The sequence below is a fragment of the Cupressus sempervirens genome, chromosome 10, assembly GCF_028749045.1.
Source record: "Cupressus sempervirens isolate cs-2001-9-10 chromosome 10, ASM2874904v1, whole genome shotgun sequence".
NCBI lineage: Eukaryota > Viridiplantae > Streptophyta > Pinopsida > Cupressales > Cupressaceae > Cupressus > Cupressus sempervirens.
Genome location: NC_143127.1, coordinates 99,310,227 through 99,330,769, shown reverse-complemented (window position 1 = coordinate 99,330,769; position 20,543 = coordinate 99,310,227). Strand labels below are relative to the sequence as shown.

The 20,543-nt window shown below is 34.7% G+C and overlaps 1 protein-coding gene across 1 annotated transcript; it reads right to left on the bottom strand.

Moving 5' to 3' along the window:
* Positions 1–10,099: 10,099 nt before the first annotated feature.
* LOC149532765 (uncharacterized) lies at positions 10,100–11,579 on the bottom strand. Its single transcript, XM_089805921.1, has one exon. It carries the CDS (start codon positions 11,282–11,284, stop codon positions 10,334–10,336), a length of 951 nt encoding a protein of 316 aa, XP_089662047.1. The 5' UTR covers positions 11,285–11,579; the 3' UTR covers positions 10,100–10,333.
* Between the last annotated feature and the right edge of the window lie 8,964 nt (positions 11,580–20,543).

The window sequence follows — 20,543 nt, the reverse complement described above, 5'->3', positions numbered from 1 at the left end:
TATCAAACTGCCACAACCTTTCCAACAATAAATGGCAGACATCCATTGGGATGATGTCACAGAGAGCATCATCATGATAATTCCCAATCTTGAACTTTACCAAACATTGTTCACTAACCAAGACCTTATGATCATCCTCCACCCAAGCAATCTGATAGGGATGGGGGTGTTTCTCCCTCTTGAGCTTTAGCTTTGAGACCATCTCCTCTGACACCAAGTTGTCAGTGCTCCCACCATCAACAATCACATCACAACATATACCCTCACACTTGCACCTAGTACAAAACAAACTCCTTGTCCAAGTTGAGTCTCACCGCTCAGCAAGACCCTTTCATTAACCAAAACCTCTCCTCTTTCTACACCCTCTGAATGCAATGATTGTGCATCATCATCCACATGAGCAACCCTTGCTTGACCATTAGCTCTCCTATCTGTCCTTCCTTCACGTTGAGGGCATTTGTAGGCACGATGACCTTCTTCATTGCAATGAAAATAGGTATTACAAAAGCCTCCTCTTCATGAACCTTGCCCACGTCCTCTACCACTTCCTCTCTGATCTCCAAAGTGTTGATCACAAGAGCGGTTGAAACCCTCATTCCTCTGGTTTCGGCTAGTAGCCACATCTTCATTTTTCTTCCAGTTCTCATTTTGGCCTACAAATGACCTGCCACTACCCCTTCTTCCTTGACTATACCCTCTTTGCCTTCCATCAAACTTTTTGTTTTACTTCTCCTCAACTCGCAAGGCAAACTGGTATGCCTCTTCACTGCTAGTCATTTTAACCAAACCTAACTCCTCTTGAATGCTAGGTCTTAACCCATTATAGGATCGAGCTACCTTCTCCTTGTTTGCTTCCACATGCCCTACCCTAATAAGGACTCGATAAAACTCCTTTGTGTATTCCTAGATAGATTTTCCTACTTGCTCTAACCCTTGCATCTTCTTGAACAAATCAAGCTCGTAATCAACAGGAATGAACTACTTCTTTAGTTTGTCCACCATGTGATCCCATCTTGTGATTTTCCCCTTTCCTCTTCTATTTCTTTCCAACTGAACCTCTTGCCACCAAATTTTGGCATGGCCTTTCATTTTGGCCTTAGCAAACTTAACCCTATCAGGGTCCTCGATATCCTCATACTCAAAATATTCCTTTAGCTCATTGATCCAGTCAATCAACTCATCCGAGTTTAGATTTCCCAAAAACATGTCAATGTCAATTTTAGGTCTTTTTCCCAACTTGGCAATGGCTCTAAAAAGCTTCTCCTCTGCCTAGTTTAGGACTTCTCCATCTCCTTCCCCTTCGTGCACAATATTTCCTTCTTCATTTTCCTCCTCACTTTCATTGCCTACGGCAATATTCTTCCTCTACGAATCTCCTCTTGCAATGCATGAACTTGTCTCTGGAGGGCTCTAACCTCAGGGGGAACAACTTCGGCCCTTCCACCACACTCCTTTCATGGAGGCATCTTCTTGCTATATCAAAACCCACAACCACACAATCCTAGTGCAAACTGCCTCATAGTCAGCGCTCTATCTACGCACTCAGGAAAACCCGCTCTAATACCACTTGATGAGGGCACAATTCAAGACAAAATGAACACAACGGGAAAAGGAGAATATTATTATCAGAAGTGATATGCTATCACATTCAATACAAAAAAAATAGACTCCACAAAATGCCCTATGGGCTTACAATGTTATCAAATTCTGGAGAAAAACCCTTCTCACATTACCTTCTCCCAAACTCCACCAAAAACTGCGTTTACAATGCCAAAAATGACCTTAAGTAACCCGAATCAGGTTTAGGGTTAGGAATACATTTTAGAATATGTCATTTGGCATCCACCGCCAAAACAGAAGGTTCTAGAAAACATCTCAGAAGTCGGTGCAAAATTAGAAGAATCCAAAAATGGTAGTCCAACTTCTGGGAGGCATAACTTTTGATCTGAGACTCCGATTGACGAACTGTTTACATTTTTGAAAAGCTCTCCAAGCGCTCTATTGCCCCGTAGACCAACTTTGCTCGTCCCCCATTTTTCGGGCCCGTAAAAGGTCGTTTAGTGCCTCAAATCTAACTTTGAAGTGCTCTTATAAGGTCTCCAAGCAACTTAAAACTACAATATCTTTCAAACCGTAAAGCCTTTTGACCTGATTCTTTTTCTGAAGTGCTTTAAATTACAAGTATAATCATCCCTCCAACTTACACACTTCACTCATCATAACTATGGCTCAATTACAAAATAACCTATTTTCTGCATTGGCACATATCCCAACGTGCTCAAAAATACTAACGTAGAAATCTAATAGTGGAACTATGAGAGTTGGAGTCTCTATTTGACCCAAATGGGTATCCAGAAATAAAAACATATTAAATAGAAACTAACACTAAACATATTTTTGGGTGATACAGGATTGCCCTTACACCATTGGATGCTCTTGCATCATCTAAAGTGACTAGTGATGGTGGCACTGGAAGGCTACAAGGTGAATGTACAAATATGAAAGATTTTTTATTTAATTCTTGCCTCAATTATTTTATTTTGTAGGAGGAAAATTTTCAATTATAGGAGTTCAAGGAAGACATTTAAGGCCTAGAATTCCAAGTCCAGTGTTGAAGACATCCAAGTCTCAAGTTATCCAGTTCAAGGTGTTCAAGGTTTGACGATCAAAGTTTCAGTATAAAAGGAGAAGAAAGAGTACAACACCTTGAAGTTCCTTTGAAGAATCCAAAAGTCAAAATCAAAAAAAGGAAGGGACTAGAGCTCCAATTGTAGACATTCAAGTTCTTGAGATCCAATTCAATTATAGAAGACTTCAATGATGATAGGATGGTCAACAAGAATGGTGCTTAGTCACGTTCCAAGGTTAGCATGTCTAGATTCTCTACATTGAAGGAAAAGAATAAATAATAGACTATCCTAGGAAGACAAAGCATTTAATGCATAGTGGGCATTCTTGTCATCACACTCTTTCGCTAAATGGACATGCATAGTGGGCATTTATTACCCACTAAGATGAAGGTTTTCTTTTTTATTGGTCCATGTGGACCCTAGAATTAATTGTAGATTATATATTCTTACCCAAACCCTAACTAGGGTTAAGATGGCAAAATTTGGGTCACTAGTTCTATTATAATCTTGGACACTCTTTCTAATCTGAGACCTATATAAATGTCTCACTTCTCATTTGTAAATAAGTGAATCATGAAATTGTTCCTATAAGCTACAAAGGTAATAGAGTTTCCATTGTAAGTTTCATGGTGATTACTTGATGTATTTTGGGGCTTGCATGGTTTAATTATTCCCTCACTAAGAGTAAATTGGATTTGTTAGATAAAGCGATTTGATTTCAATGGAGAATGTAATGATGTTTGACAAATTTATACTGCTCATACTTTTGTTAGCTTGTGATTGTAGGTTGTTGTGTAGAGTTAGTCTAAGCCCCTTTTTCATATGAATGCTTAATTTTCATTATTGTATTCATTGTTCAAATGTTGGTGAAAATGTCTAATGTGAAAATTCTTTGCATAACCCTTAGAAGATTACACCAACTCTTGCAGAGTTGTAGTTGAATATTGGGAGTTTATCCACTGGAGCACTATCTAATACCAAACATTGCCCTTAGGAGTATATTTTGATCCTTTTTAACCATTTCCCCTTTAATTTCAGTTCATTTTAGTCATGTCATTCAAATAAGTTGCATCACAAGATTGCAATATTCGATGGAGTCCTAGTCAACACTGTGGAAGAAGAGAAGAATGATTCAAGTATAAGTCCCTTTGTGATACTAGCATATCGCATCAACCATTGAGCTTATCCACAAGTCAAGACCTAACAGTCCATAATCTTGGAGTCACGTGATCTTTCACAATCTTAGCATACAAGGGATTTTGCTCAAGAGAGGATAAAAAACCTAGATATTTTATTTTGTTGTTATTGTGGCCATAGAACACACATCAACACTACACAATCTCCACCTTCAGCTATGCAAATGAAACTCAACACCTCCTTTTACCTTCACCACCTTTCATTTTATTTCATCTACCCAAATTTATGTCCCACTTGCCTCAAATTCAAATTTTAATTTTAGTTTCTATTTAGAATCTCCATTAAGAGCCTTACAACACCTCTTACAACATGTTAAAATTAGTTGTCCACATAAAACAACCTCACTTCCACTTGTCTCCCAAACTATGTCATGCAATACAATGAATGGCTCCATTTGAGGTGAATGTGGGGTCCACAAGATCTTAATACCCATCTTGTTGATTTCTAATTTTGACAATATTAAATATCACCAAAATTACACAATTTTATAAGCCAAGCCGAAAAATTCTAGAAAATATTTGGCCTATTAAATACCAAAAGCTCACCTAAAGCTAAAAATCCAACAAAGTATAAAATAGCTCCAACAAAGCATAAAACATATCTCTATTTCATTGGTGTTGATTGTCATTGTACCAAGGATACTCCTACATCAAACACCCAAGATAGAAAGATAATATTTCTTGAGTCTTAGAAACAGTTGTAGACCATATGTTTGCCTTCCAACCATTTTTTTAACTTGCCTATCAACATGTTCATGTTCTTCACTTTTTGCAACCTCACAAAATCGTACCCTTTCATCCTTGCTCCTCTACTTCAACCTCTTCCTTCTTCTTCCACCTTGTCCCCTTCATGACTTTTCACAATTTGAATGCCTTCTGAAAGACATAACATTGTTGCCATTTAATTTCCTTCACTCCATAGTTATATCATCTTGGGGGAGAAGGGGGCAGCAGAACAGGGGTACAAGTTTCCAAGTCGAGGGGATAGAGGAGCCTTAATTTGGGGATAATATGGGGACAGTGGCAAGGGATGAGAAGGGTTGTATAAACTATACATATGGTAGTTAAAATGCTAGTTATGAAAAAATATATTGCAATATAAGATATAAAGATGTAAAAGATGTAAAAGAGTAAATACTTGTACATTGCATTAAATTGGAACATCGAACATTGAACATAAATAGTCAAATTGGCAAATAGTCAACATTGGGACATCCCCCCATCCTCAATAGGGGTGGTGGAACCTTGTGGCGTCACTGGGGACAGGGGAACAGAGTCCTCAAATCCTCGGTGTGTCCCCATCTCCGAGACCTGGAGAAAAGGGAAGGGGAAGCATCCTCGTGTTACTATGCTTCACTCAAGACAATGTTATTATAACGAGCAAGAGAATCCATTAAGTTGTTCTAGGTAGTTTGGGCTACATGTTGGACTTTCATAAGTTTGTTTCCTCTTCTCTCAATTTGTTGGGGGAAGTTCTCTAGTTTCTCTCCCCTTTCTAGGCTTTGTTTAGTCTCATCTTTGTCATGTTTCAGTTAGTGTGTGGTCTTGAATATCTTTATATGTGGGTTTTAGGTCCCTTCAAAACTTCTTTTTCACTTAATAAAAAATGATTAAGAGAACCAATTTCCACATTCTCTAACAAGGAATTGTGATCAATACTTAAGAAACCTCTTTGTTATTCACAAAGAAATTTCATTAGGAAATCCTTCATTGATCTCCATGTCATTTCTCATAAATTTAGTTCTATCAAAATCATCTATTGCTACACCACTTTTATCTCTCTTCATTCTCAATTCTTGTCAAAAGAAACTAACAAAATATGATTTTACATCACTTTTAGATGCAACCTTTGACCCACCTAAAATCAACTCTTCTCATTCTATGTCAATTGTTCCAAAATGCATTAGCAAACTATACTTCTTAACTTCATTGTATCCTCTAACGAACTCTTGTTTGTTTCTGCAATCTCTATTGACTCATTCTCTATGCCTTCCAATAATCTCAACTTCAAGTTCGTTAGTCTCTTCGTATTCATCATCGTCCTCTTCCTCCATGTCACATACATGACACTTCGCTACGTCTCATTTTTCCCTACACTCAAAACATCATTAGAGTAATAAAAATCATCATCATTTCTTTTGTGATTAAGGGCTCTTCTCCATTCCAACCCTTCTATTTATTTTACTTGTTGCTTCAACTTAAAAAATTATTCCCTTGTTTGAATTTATTCTCTTGGATTTTCTCAAATCCAGAAATCCTAAGAACCCATCTAATGACAAAAGTTTTCCATATTTGAGGCCTCACAAAACTTCAACACATATCCTCTTTCATATTGCCTCACATTTGGTGTTTCATTTAGTAACTCCTCTTGCAAATTGCAAATACATATGTAACAAATTCACATACATTCCATCCTCAAGGCCTAGCAAAAATTGTCTCAAATTCAAGCTCTAATACCACTTATGTATGATGTAAACCCCCTCAATGACCATCTGAAACACATTTTGAATACCCAAAGCAACCCGATTTACTACAGCCAACATCAAAATTAGGCAAGTGAAACTAGATTAAAAAAATTATTGAAACTTTCAATATCATTACGTAACAGTGTGTCACGCCTATTACCTTCTTATAACATCATTCCAATCCAATTTGGTTATGTTCATAATCCTACAACAACAACATATTTGCAACAGAAAATGACTTCCAATAGCCTTCCTTCAAGCTCCCCAATGTCCACCTTCAAATATGTAAAATGAAACTCGACAACCTCTCATAAAACCTCCACCACCTTCCATTTTATTTCATCCCTAAATTTATGTCTCGCCTGCATCACATTCAAATCTTAATTTTAATTTCAATTTCTAATTCTCCATTTGGAATTCTTACAACAGCTCTTACAATATATAATTTGGAATTCAACATCAAAATTAGGCAAGTGATGCTAGATAAAATTCTTATTGAAACTAGCAATATCATTACGCAACAGTATGCCAAGCCTATTGACTTCTTATACCATCATTCCAATCCAATTTGGTTATGTTCATAGACCTACAACAACAACGTATTTGCAACAAAAAATGACTTCCAAAAGCCTTCCTTCAAGATCTCCAATGTCCACCTTCAAATATGTAAAATGAAAGTGAACAACCTCTCATAAAACCTCCACCAACTTCCATTTTATTTCATCCCCAAATTTCTATCTCACTTGCATCACATTCAAATCCTACTTTTAATTTCAATTTTTAATTATCCATTTGGAATTCTTACAACGCCTCTTACAACATGATAAAATTGGTTGTCCACATAAGACCACCTCACCGCTACTTCACTCCCAAACTTGGTCATACAATAAGTTACCACAACTTTGACTTCAAACTATAATTTGCTCCATTTGAGGTATATGTGGGGTCCACAAGTTCTTAATGCCCACCTTGTCAATTTCTAAATTTGACAATGTTAGATATCACCAAAATACAGAAAATTACAACTGTAGATCTAAGATAAGCTATGCCAATATATTTTAGAAAATGTTTGGCTTGTTAAATACCAAAAAATCAATTAAAGCTAAAAATCCAACAAAGCATAAAATATAAATCTATTTTGTTGATGCTGATTCTCATTGTACCAAGGATGTTCCTGCATTACTTGGACAATTGAAGGTCTACTAGGTATATGGTTACTTTGTTTTGAGTAGCAATGAGTTGGATGAGTAAGACGTAGCTTGTAGTTGTTTTATGCATCACTGAAGCAGAGTATATAGCTGCTACACATGTCAAGGACACAATTTGGTTACAAATATTGTGCACACAAAAGTTTTGATTGTAGGGCTATTCAAATTGGTTGTGATAGCTTAAGTACACTTTATCTGGTCAAGAATCTTATATATAAAGCATAAACTAAGCATGTAGATATACACAACCGTTATGTTCACAAAATGATTGCTAATGGAAAGATAGAGTATAATGGAAAGATAAGAGCATAAATAGATTAACACTCACTGTAATGTTGCAAATTCACTTACTAAACATGTGTGCACAAACACGTGAGCACAAAAGAGTTTACATGGTAAGAGGCAATGGTTTTAGCCATCATTCAATGTCATGGAACTTCATTAGTACGCTGAGTATTACTACCGCATAGAAATGCAATTCATTTGTATTCATATTCTTCCGATGTTTACGTTAACAGAGATTTGACTAGTCACAATAGACAACCCATGGTCGTTTTCTACAAGGTCAATATGTAAGAGTATTTGACATTTTCTCAACCAGAGGAAACGAGCCTTTAAGGTTGATGGGTGAATGGCTGGCCAGAATTAGACATTTTTATGTACGAGAAAATCAAAATCTGGAAAAGACATTTCAGATGAACTATCGGAATTTTAAATTTATAAGGATTATGCTGATCTTACTGTATACAGCTTATGTATATCAAATCTCTCTTCATATATTTTGAGGGCACCTTAGAATGGATAAACATGATAAAAAAATTGCTTGACAGGCAGGTTCGACCATCATATTTAGGCCCTTAATTATAATAACTCTGTAAAAAGCTGAAACTAATCACATAAGTTCATAACAAACACAGACAAGAAAGTGCCTAACAAAGCAGACTCCAAAACCACTAATTCTCTTAGTACCATACAGGAGGGCTATGCTTAACAATAAGATAGAAACAGAAAGTAGTAAACGTGTATGTTAAATGTAAAAACATAGATCATATAGACACATCACCAATTTCAGGCATAGTTTAGAGTTTTGGCTTTCAGCCATGGGATGCATTGAAACCTACATGGTCAATCAATGATCAAAAGGGTCCTCCAAGGACCCCTTCTAGGAAGCTTCTATAGTCACTGTTAATGCTTCAAATTCCTGACAGATTCCCCAGCACATTGGACCTCTCTAGTCATTACTAATCTCATTTCTGAATGCCTTCCACATTGTTTGTGACATCAGTTTACAGCACACTTTGATCCTCATACATCCATAAACTTGAGGAATTTTAAGTTAAACTAGCGACCTGTATGTACAACCAGTATTCTTTATTTAACTTCTCAGCTTTTAGTCTAGCTTGGATAATTTGAAGTTTTCAAGCTGGATGACCCCATAAGAACTATAAATTATCCTCATACGTCCATAAACTTGAGGAATTTTAACTATAAATATGTACAGCCAGTATTCTTTATTTAACTTCTCAGCTTTCAGTCTAGCTTGGATAATTTTAAGTTTTCAAGCTGGATGACCCCATAAGAACTATAAATTATCCTCATACGTCCATAAACTTGAGGAATTTTAAAGTTTAATTAGCAACCTGTATGTACAGCCAGTATTCATTATTTAAACTTCTCAGCTTTTAGTCTAGCTTGGATAATTTGAAGTTTTCAAGCTGGATGACCCAATAAGAACTATAAATTTGTATTTTCTTACCACCATATCATTGAACAATCAGCAGTAGTGATACAAATGAATTGGCCAAAATACATAACCCTGGGGCATCATGCCAAATTTGAATTATATGCAGCTAATGGAAGATGGAAGATGGAAGAGGGATATCACGACCATGGTAAGTGGCTATGCTAGCATGTACTCTGTAGAACTCATTACCACTTTTATGATATTTTTCAGTTGATTGACCATTGTCGGTACTTGTTAAACATGCAGAAAAGTAGGTGGCATATCAGGTGATATATGATTCTAACAAACTAAGGAGATCCCCTCTGCCTTAACAATTCTTACTAGTCCATAGACCACACCAGTTCAAGAGAAGTACCCGGAAAGGTATAAAAAATAGATACACGAATTGTTTACAAATATATCATTAGTCAATCTATGTATAGAATACATCTTTGTGTTATTTAGTTACAGTTAATGGAGAGAAGTGGAGTGATAGTGTCATGCAAGGCATTGGGGAAAGTCAAAGGAGCTCATAAAAGGGAAAGCAGACTTCTTGGTTGTCTGCCAAAATAATTTTCAAACCACGCACCTATTATTGATTTCAAACCATATGGATTATCACAACACATTGCACAAGGAATGGAAAATTCAATACAGCATGTCGATGAGAAGCATTGATAGAAATTCATTCCAAAATCATTAAAATCAGGATCATACAAATCCTATAAGTGATGCAAAGTGTAACTCAGATCCAATGAAAATGATGTAGCCCAGACTAGCAAAAGCAACAACCTTTTAGTCACGAAAGAATAGGCATAGGCACATAACTAGACAAAATGTCACAAAATCTTAATAACAGAAATTAAATGACGAAATCTGAAGAACTAAACCATGTTAACTGGTTCAAAAATTGTCCAGTCCATAAAGCATACACATACAATAAAGGAACAATACAAAAACAAAATTTCATATGACACTAGTGTCGATTCATAAATGTATAGACTACATTTCAGTTTTCTCAAAAATATATAGAAGGCCACCCACCATTTTCAAAAAAGTGACCAAGGAACACACTAATAATTTTTCATATGAATAAAAAATCTACTACTTTTCAGTCCTCGCCACACAAATCTCCCAAGGTATGTTCCATTAAATGCACATTATGAACCCTTCCTTTCTTCAATGGTTTCTTATCAACATCTTTATCAGAAAGTCTCCCATGGATTTCCTTTTCCTCTGATTTATTTGCCAATACTTTTGAATCTGTTTTCTCACCCTCAATTCTAAAATCCTTATTTGGAACAGACTGGTAAAGTGGCAGTGCCAATGATTCCAAGGACTTCAAATGCAAAGCTCTGACGTTTCCCCATTTCCTTGAAATCCTCGAAGCAAGGCCATCAATGAAACCCACAACATTCTCCACAATTTCTTGCCTTGTTTGTGACACCCTAGCTATCTTAACAAAGCAGCAAGTGCCCTTTCCAAAATTTAGAAAAGCCGACCCACACGCCAACCACAACTCCGCCCTCCATTGCTTGTGGCTCAAATCCACAGGGATGGGATTCTTTTTCTTCTTAAAAAATCCTTTACCCAGCGCCTTGGGGAGCAGTGGAATGATAGATTTGTCAGCCATGAACATATCAAAAGACTCAAAAAGCTTTTTCCTGGCCTCAAACGAATGATAATGAGTCCTTAGTTTTGAATATTTTAAAACATTTGAAATAGGTATACCCTCTTCCTTAAGCTTGCGCCGGGCAAAATCAGCATTCATTCCTTTTTCTTTGTCATTGACAAGTAAGCAGATCTCTTGACTTCCATCCAATGAAAACAGAGGATGGCGTAGAGGAATTCTATAAGGGTTTTCTCTTAGATATTCAGATACCTTTTTTAGGGTAACCGTCATGTACAAGAGCTCATCGTGGTCTACAAGATGGGGCTTTTTATCGTATGCCCTAGATTTAACCCATTTCAGGAGGGAATCCACTACTTTTTCTACTCTTTCTTGACTCACACGTGATCGAGTTTTGGGTTTAGGGGATTCACTTGTTTTGCTACTCTCCATAAAATCAGAAGCGGAATAAATGAATAACCCAGAATGCGTAAAACCAGTCCTTACCTGGAACGACCCTCAAATGGCTTCGAACTACTAGCTGCTTTCAGTAATTTCAGAAAAATGCAGACCCTAAAACGTCAATTTCTCGTTAGTTCAGGTCCACTGCTCTGAATGTCGTCCTTAAAACAGCAAATTTGACGAGGAGGCCTAACTATTTTTTCTCGCTATGTGTTGATCATAAGATGTTTTATATTCATTTGTAAGAAGACGGGAAGAGGAATCGATAGACGAGCGGGGTTATTAACATTAACATGAAATATAGTTAAAGGGCTTTATTGACGCATGTGAGATCTTAAATTCTAAACCCTAAACCTTACAAAGAGAGGAGTGAGGTGAGTGGGGTTTATCAAATGAAATGAAAGGATTGTATTGATCCATTGAGACCATCAGACCATCATTTTTGTGGTACTAGATCAATGTTTCATTAGACATGATCAAGTATCTATGGATCTTTTTGATAGGTTTTCTTAAGTGAATTTGTTGAGAGTGATTTAGGTCAAAAAATTTTGATTTGGCATTGTCAATTAGATGAAAGAAATTAAAAATTAAAAATTAAGATTTGAAGTTCATATGGCCATCTATGTAAACCCCAAAAATTAGAATGCACACCTTCTCTCCCCTCCTCTAGATGACTATTTGTAATGTTTTATATTCATTTAAAATTTAAGGCATTCAAATGAATAATGTCTCTATTGATTTTTAGATTCAATAGTTTACTAAATTCATTATCATTATCATCTTCTTATGAGTTTTTTTTAAAAAAAAAATTTAAAATAAATTCTTATCTTTTGACACACATACTCTCTCTCCCTCCCTCCCCTCTCTCTCTTTCTCTCTCCACACACACATACACACACAATTCATCCAATCTTTCTAATTCTGTAAATTATACTCTCATTCTCTATTTTTATGATCTTGAATCTCTAAGCAAAACAGATAATATTTTAGCATAAAAATAAATTGTTAATATTTCATTTAGTTAATGAGCATAGGCAAATTATTAAAATCTTGAGTAAATTGTTTGAGTGAGCTCAATTTGAGGTTTGCGACTAAATTTGAAAAATGAAGTTATTTCTATTCAAAACCTATGTTTTCAATTTATAGTAATATAATTTTTTGAATCTAATATGAACATAGGATAATTCTCCATCCAATCTTTGTGAGTTTCTAGTGATTTGATTATGCACCATTTACACTAATTTGGAAAGCTTTAAAGTTGATTTTTTTTATAATGATTTTATTGCTATAAAATGGGCCTCCTAATTGAGTTTGAAGGGCTTATATATAAACAATCATAGATAATATAACATGTTATCTATTTTGATATCTATTAAAAATCAGTTTCATATTGTTTAATAGTCATATATTTCATCACAAAGATTTAACCTCTTAGCTAATTAGCTAAGACCTTATCACCCTCTTTTTAATCCATAAATAAATATTGTGCATAACTTTTTGCTTATGTATTAAATCTTTGCCAATAGTGGCATGTTGTGATGGTTAAGTTGTTGCATTGTTATATTTGCCATCAAGGTTCAAATCCCATGGGGATGAGGTCCCCTGTTTGTGGCCTCACTGGTTCATAGCTCCAGGTCAAAGCGTTTACCCCTCTTTAATTTCCATGTATTAAATCTTTGATTTTTTATAGACATTGAAAAGATACTTTTGAACATCATACAATGAACCAAGTCAATTTTTATGTTATAAACCAATACTAGGTATAATTGCTTATGTTACATTACTTTGTTAGGTCTGTAACTTTTGCATACTAAGCTCAATTCTAATGATTTTTAAAAATATAAAAAATCTAAAATCTAAAGGTGTCGTCAGTTTTTTTTAATCTTTTTTATAATCCTTTACAAGACTAACTTTTTATAAGGAATTAGAACTTTTCTCTCACAAGCTAATGAATAAAACCTTTGATTTCTAATGGCATATACAAGTAGAGCAACTTAAAGAAGACTTGTTTCCAAGCCTAATCATAGTGTGGTGTTGCTTGGAAAATATTCGTGTTCAATTAGCACTCCTCAAGCATACACCTTGCAGAGGGGAAACAAAATATTAGGTTGCCACTAGAAGAATGTTGGTTTGAATTCTACTATTTGTAGACCACCAAAAAGATCAAACTTGGGGAGTCACTTCTCTTATCTAATTTTAATATGTTATGTTAATTCTATTAATTAACCCAATAATTATGGCGATACTTCTTGTTAAGAATAAAGCTAAAGACCTTATGGCTAAGGGGGCCTCTAGGGTTGTATGTGTCACATCTTCTAATGAGGTTGCTTACAATGTTGAGGAGCATTTTAGAAAGGGTATGAGGTTGGATAAATGTTTTACTAATAGGGATTTTTAACATTAGACTCATTTACAATGTGGGTGATTGATTCTAAGACTACTAAAACAACTTCAACATATAACACACATCTTTAAAATAGCTTAAAAATAACAATAAATGAATGAATGAAGAAACAATATTCATATCATACAATTAAGCCAATGAGGAGTGGTCTAAATTAAATATTAGTAAAAGAAAATCTTTAAAATAGATTAGAAATAAACCGTGAGATTTAATTTCTCATCTTCTTAAATAAATAAACTTAAGGATAGGATGATGCAAATTGAAAAAATAGAATGCTTTGATTTCTTCGTTGAACAAGATGGTCAAGTTAAGTGAGATTGCAAATGTAAATATAACCATTAATGTCTCAAAATTGAGCCATGAAATTTTACTAAAGAAAAATAAGTCAGTCAATTTTGGAGGACTTGGGAAAAGACAAGATGTAATATCCTCCCCTGATTTGATCTTTGACTTGCAGAAATTTAACTTAAGGAATATTGTCAAACACTTTGTATGCAAACTCATAAAGCTGATTTCCTCAATAAATTGCTTTCCAATGAGTAGATTTACGAACAACTATGAAGTGACATTAAAATGCATAATACACATCATAACATTTTCACAAACACTTGGCACACATTCAATAGTATATGAAAACTCTGGAAACTCTTTCAATCTGCTAATAAAGGGTGATTTTTAAATGTAGATGTGCACTTACAGCTGCCTTAAAGGCTGCAACAACTATTCAGACTTGTATTCAACAATTATTATGCAAAATATCAAAATTTGACAGAAGAAACCTGGAATTAGTTGCCGTAGTATTTTGCAGATGTAGTAGGCCAGCCCTCCAAACTTCTAATCAGCCGGAAAAACAAGTAAACTTGATACCAACACTGTTCACGTCGTACTGTAGCAAAATATTGTTCATGCCGACTGTAGCAAAATACTGTTCATGCGGCACTATAGCAATAACTAACTTCAGATCTGCACCTCAAACCCTTGTAAATTTCTTTATGCAAACGCCCCAAATGAAACCCAGTGTGTTTCCTGAAGTGAAAACACCCTTGATCCTCCTGACTATGTCTTCCAACAGCGAAGAGAATGCTAGCAAAGAGGGATTCCGTCCTCCAAGCCCGATAATCAGATATCCAGCAACATAACATTAATCTTCATCCAAGCATACATAAAAAAAGCTCTTCCATTTCTTTTATAGTGTTCTCACAAGAGCTCAATCCTTCATTTTCTCAATGTGGGATAAAACATAACTCCCTTTATGTACCTTATGTCTCCAATGTGTTATAAAAATAAAGGGAACTCTTTTAATTTAAATATTTCCCACAAACTATAGTCTATGCATTAATAAAGTTAAATATTTAAATTTAACTTTATAAAATGGCTTTATCAATGCATAACAAATCTTATCAATGATAAATAAGTCTTCCTGTCGATTTTAAACAATTACCATCGACATACCACTATGACTGAATGTTTGGCCATGTCCAAGATGACTTACTATAAATTGTAAGTATGCCCAAAGTTGCCTCAGAACCCCTCAGAAAGACCTGCAACTGAAACTGTCTAGGCCAAATGGCCTCTAAGCCCCTTTAATGTCCTAGTTAGCCTACAGGACTGTGGGAAAATAGGCTAACAACAACATCATGCTATGAATGCTAGAAAGGGGACATTACAGTCCACCCTTCCCAAAATTGCTTGTCCTCAAGCAATTTCAGCTCTGGATGCTGCAATATCTGCTCATTTTCCCAAGTAGCATCCTCGACAGGTAGGTTCCTCCACTTCACTAGATACTCCCTGATAGTCCTCTTGCGAAGCACCCTCTCCCTGGAGTCAAGTATGGCCTTGGGAACCAAGATAAGCTTTCCCTCATCATCAAGAGGTGGCAATACTACTGAAGGCACCACATTGTGACCCAATGCCTTCGTAAGGCATGACACATGGAACACATTATGCACTTTACTGTCTGCAGGCAACTCCAACTCATAAGCTACTTTGCCCACTCTCCTGATTACTTTGAACGGTCCATAGTAGCGTGGTTTCAATTTCTCTGCTCCACTCTTCTTGAGAGAGGACTGTCTATACGACTGTAACATGAGGTACACCATATCTCCCACCTCAAAAGACCTCTCAACCCTGTGCTGATCAGCATATTGCTTCTGCTGATTTTGTGCCTTTTGCAAATTTTCCTTCAAGGATCGCATAATGTCCTGACACTCCTGCAAAGTATCCTTGGCCTTAGGCACCCTGCTGTCCCCAAATAACAAATCCAAAAAAATTAGGAGCATCATGTAGTGCCTGCCCCTAAGTCGCATTTCTGTCATCCTTGCCAAACTCTTTTAGGCCAATTTATGTTTGATGATTAGTATTATTATTTTAGAGATTATCAGATATTGTTTTACACTCAGTTTATTATATGATGAGATTACTTGGTACTCTATATTTCATGCATGTATGATGATTATTCAATGGTTTCAGTTATCGATGATGATTAGTTAGATGGTTTATTATTCCATGTGCTTTCTTATGGATACTTACCCCATACTGCATGTGTATGGTGTGTGTGTTTATTTTATTTATGTATGGTGTTTCTGATGTGGTTAAGGAAGGGAGTCGTAGTCACCTGCTAGTCGGGATCTACACGATGCACCACTTCCTGCCATTGTCTGTTTAGCTTAGAATATTGTGTTTGTACATGCGTGGATTTTATGCAGGTTGCAGGTACCGGGTATCGACTTCCCTGAATTGCCAGGATGAGCGTACCCTATAGCATTGTCTCAATGGTAAGAGAGGGGAGATAAACTCTTAAGTCCAAATCCTAAACCCTTTAGCCAATTGTCCTAATTGATAATTAGGACAAGTATCTGAGTTAAGTACCCTCTGAATGCATCAAATGATGTAATTTCGGGATTATAACCCTTTTTGTTTGATTTAGTATGTGTTTTTCTATGATGGGTTTTCGTATGTTGTTATATAAGTCCTTGATGTGTTTTCTATTAATTAAGTCTAATTAAAATATTAATTAATGATTTAATTTAATGGAGAATTAATATGATGTCTTTAATATTTAATTAATTGAGAAATTAATTAAATAAAAGAATTAAATTTAGAGATAAAAGTTCAAAGATAAATTTAGAATAGGATAATATTTATTTAATTTAATAATAATATATTTGGAGTTCATTTTTAAATAAATGCTAAATATTATTGTTATTTAAATTAATTAAATATGTTATCAATTAAGTTTCTAAATTAATTAAAAATTGAAAGATATAAAATTATTAAGAATTCTTTAAATTTGAGAATTAAATTAAAAGATTAAATAATAGAAATTAATAACGTTATTTTAATTTCATAAAGTGCACATGAGATTAAAGTAATAAATTAATTTAAAATAGAAGTCAAGTGGAATATTAAATAAAGTTATTTAATAAATCAACTTAATGTGCATGAAAGATGAATGCAAAATAAAATAAAAGATAATAAAGGTTAATTTGGAGTTAACTGAGTTATGCAATGAGTCTTCTCGGGTGAACGCACAATTAGTGCCCCGATTTGAGGAGAATTTGCTTATCACAACTTTGGGGGTTCATTTTAGAGGGACACGAATTGGGACATGAATTGGGACAAGGAATTTGGGGAAGACAGAAATTTTGGGAGACAACTTTTGGAAGCAAATTTCAGAAGGCAAATTCTAAAGAAGATTTTCAGAAGAAGGTTATTGAAGAGGAGCGAATTCTCTTACAGTTTTTGGAGATTGCATAATAGCATCAGGTTGAGGTAGGGTCTTGTGTTTGATCACAGGTTGAATTATGCAATTTGATAATCTTGTCTTCTTCGTGCTTGTGGATTATCAATCCGAATTGTCTGGATTTCACTGTTTGATCCTTTCGCCCTCTTATGAACCTTATGATACTATATTGTATTTCATCTATATAATAGAATTGGAAGAATAAATCAATTTGAAACCCTCGTTCTAGATGATAGAATTTTACAAATTAAACTAGGGAGAGCTTTTGAAAGAAAAGAAAATCTTGATTGAAAATTTTTATTAAAATGAAAGAGAAGAAATTTGTTATATAATTTTTTATACTGAAAAGAGACGATATTCTTTTAACGAATATTTTAATTTAGAGATCTAAGTGGTTAGTTCTATCAGATTAAAATTTCAATCATTTTTTAAATATATATATATATATATATATATATATATTGAAAAAGAAAATTGTTTAAAACAATATTTTTAAAATTAAATATATTTGAAAAGTATTATATAAAATTTTAAACAAATAAAAAAAAAATTAAAAATTAAAAATTAAAATGTTTATGGTAGGGGGCAGGAATACCCACACCCCCCCCCCTAACCTACCTTTTAAGACTGCCGCAGGCTCTGCGTCAACAGGCCTGCCGCGCTGGCCAATTAAAGGTCGATGGCCTATATCAAGTAATGTAAAGTTTTATTTATGTTTTGTTTTGATTTTAATTATTAATTTTAATAATATTAATTGTATTTAATTATTATTTTAATTAATAATATTTATAATAATAAAAAAAAAAAGTTTTAATGATATTATTAATTATTATTAAATAAAATTATTAATAAGATTATTAATAATTCTTAATTAGTTTTTAAATGAAAGTATTAACAAAGTTTTATTATTGTTTATTTAATAATAATGTATTTAAAATAAGGTTATTTTAATTAATAAAATTATTAGTAATTATATTAATTATTAATAATTGATAATTCTAGGAGTTGGTAATATAAGGATAGGTTAAGGGATATATTGTAATTCATAAGTACCTAAATTATACACTGGAAACGAGAATAGAAACCCGTACATTTGAATTAATGTTATATTATTAGGATTAAATCAAATTGTGAGACTATTCTATATATCTATGTGTTATCTGTATTATGGGGTGTTTAGGTTTTGTCCTAGCATTGACCAGTCCTAGGTTGTTACCAGAGGCTCGGGGATTATGTGAATGCGATGTTATGTTGTTTTGATCTCGATCTTTTAAACCCAACCCTGTTGATGTGTTGATATGCTCTATGACATGTTTATGATTACTGTTTGTTATTGCTTTCCAGTTTCCTTGTGTGAAGCTAAGATGTATGTATTTAAGATACCTGACTTAACCATTTTCGAGTTTCGATCAGTTATATTTGATAACCATTTTTGAGTCTCGATCAGTTATATTTGATAACCATTTTTGAGTCTCGATCAGTTATACTTGGATTGCTTTTCGGTCGCTTAAAAGGACTGAAGTGTTTGTTATGTTCTTGATGATGTCATGTTTTGACTTGACCATTTTGGAGTCTTCGATCAGTATTGTAATTTACTATTGAGATACTTTCTGGTTGCTCATTGGAGAACCATTGGATTTTGTGATTTATCATTGATGCCTTCAGTTGCTGATAGAGAACTGTCGTGGTCATATGATTATTATTTGGTGCTTATCTGTTGCTCATGAAGAACTGATGTAGTTTTGTGGCTTATCTTTTATGATGTCTTTTCAGTTGCTTGTATAGGACTGAGGTGGTTTTATTATGATTCTTTGATTTATGATTTCATGAGCCTAGGGTAGGTTATCTATGTGTAGTGTCGGGAAGTGGCTTGCAATGGGGATCGGGGCCCTAGGAGGTTGCCTGGAGTAACCCATTGTAAGTTGTTTTAATAAGTGAAAACATTTACACTAAATAAGGGAAAATGAACCTAATAAGATAATTGTATGTTCTCTCCCATGCTTTGAGTGCTAGTACAGACTAGGATGGGGTAGAGAGAACGCTTGGTTACGACCTTGCATTCCATAGTATGCCTCGTCAGTACGAGAGGATACTAATGGCCGCAGGGATCAGTAGGGACCCGAGATTCCTAAGGGATTGCTCGGGTAACTTCTACGTGACTTTTGCGATGACACTTTCCCGCTTGCATATTAGGTTTCCTACGTGTCTTGTGGTACCTCTGGGATTTAGATGTTGATCTTTTTAGGAACCCTTGAGTTAGCATACTTATAGGATTTCCTGGACTTAGAGAGTATTTATGATTATAGGTTTTGTTATCCTATTTGGGACTTGAGACTATCTCCTCAGCGCGGTGGGAGTGGACCATTTAGGTTCTACGCGGTCGGGTGGTAGTGCTTTTTACTCTTACCATTGAGATCTGTTCCATGGTCACCGTGGTTGGAGTGTTCGTGATTGGCATTTACCTTCACTATGTTCTTGGATTATTATGATGGATGGTTAGATTTTATGATAGATGTTTTATCATTATGGATGTATTGATGTATCATGTATGGGAATAGTTTCATATATTTTTACTGTACTTTGTATCATGGATTTGAGGATGTTGTATCTTTATCTTTACATATGTATATTCTTTTAAGCCTTTCATACCCTGTGACTTGTATAGTGGATGATTGAGCATTCCGAATTAATTTGCCAAGAGGCATTCAGAACAAATGTATTATATGGACATGGGACTTCTGATTATTCTTTCATATGTATGTGATAGTTGTTAGACTTAGAATTAATTAAATTTAAATGTGACTCAACGTCTTGGGATCCTTAAGGTGTAACTTGCAAGGTATGGTTATCGATGATTACATGTTATTGCTTCCGCTACTATGTGTTTGATGTGTATGTTATACATTCTTACTTTTAAAATAAATAAAAAATGTTTAGCAAACTTAGTGAAACTTGAGGTTTATTCTTTTGGATCCCTTGGCGGGGCGTTACACATCATACCCATACAGTGCCATAAAAGGAGACATTTGAATAGACATATGGCAAGAGGTATTATAGCAGTACTCCTCTAGATGTAGCCACTTCACCCAAGCCTTCTGCTCTCC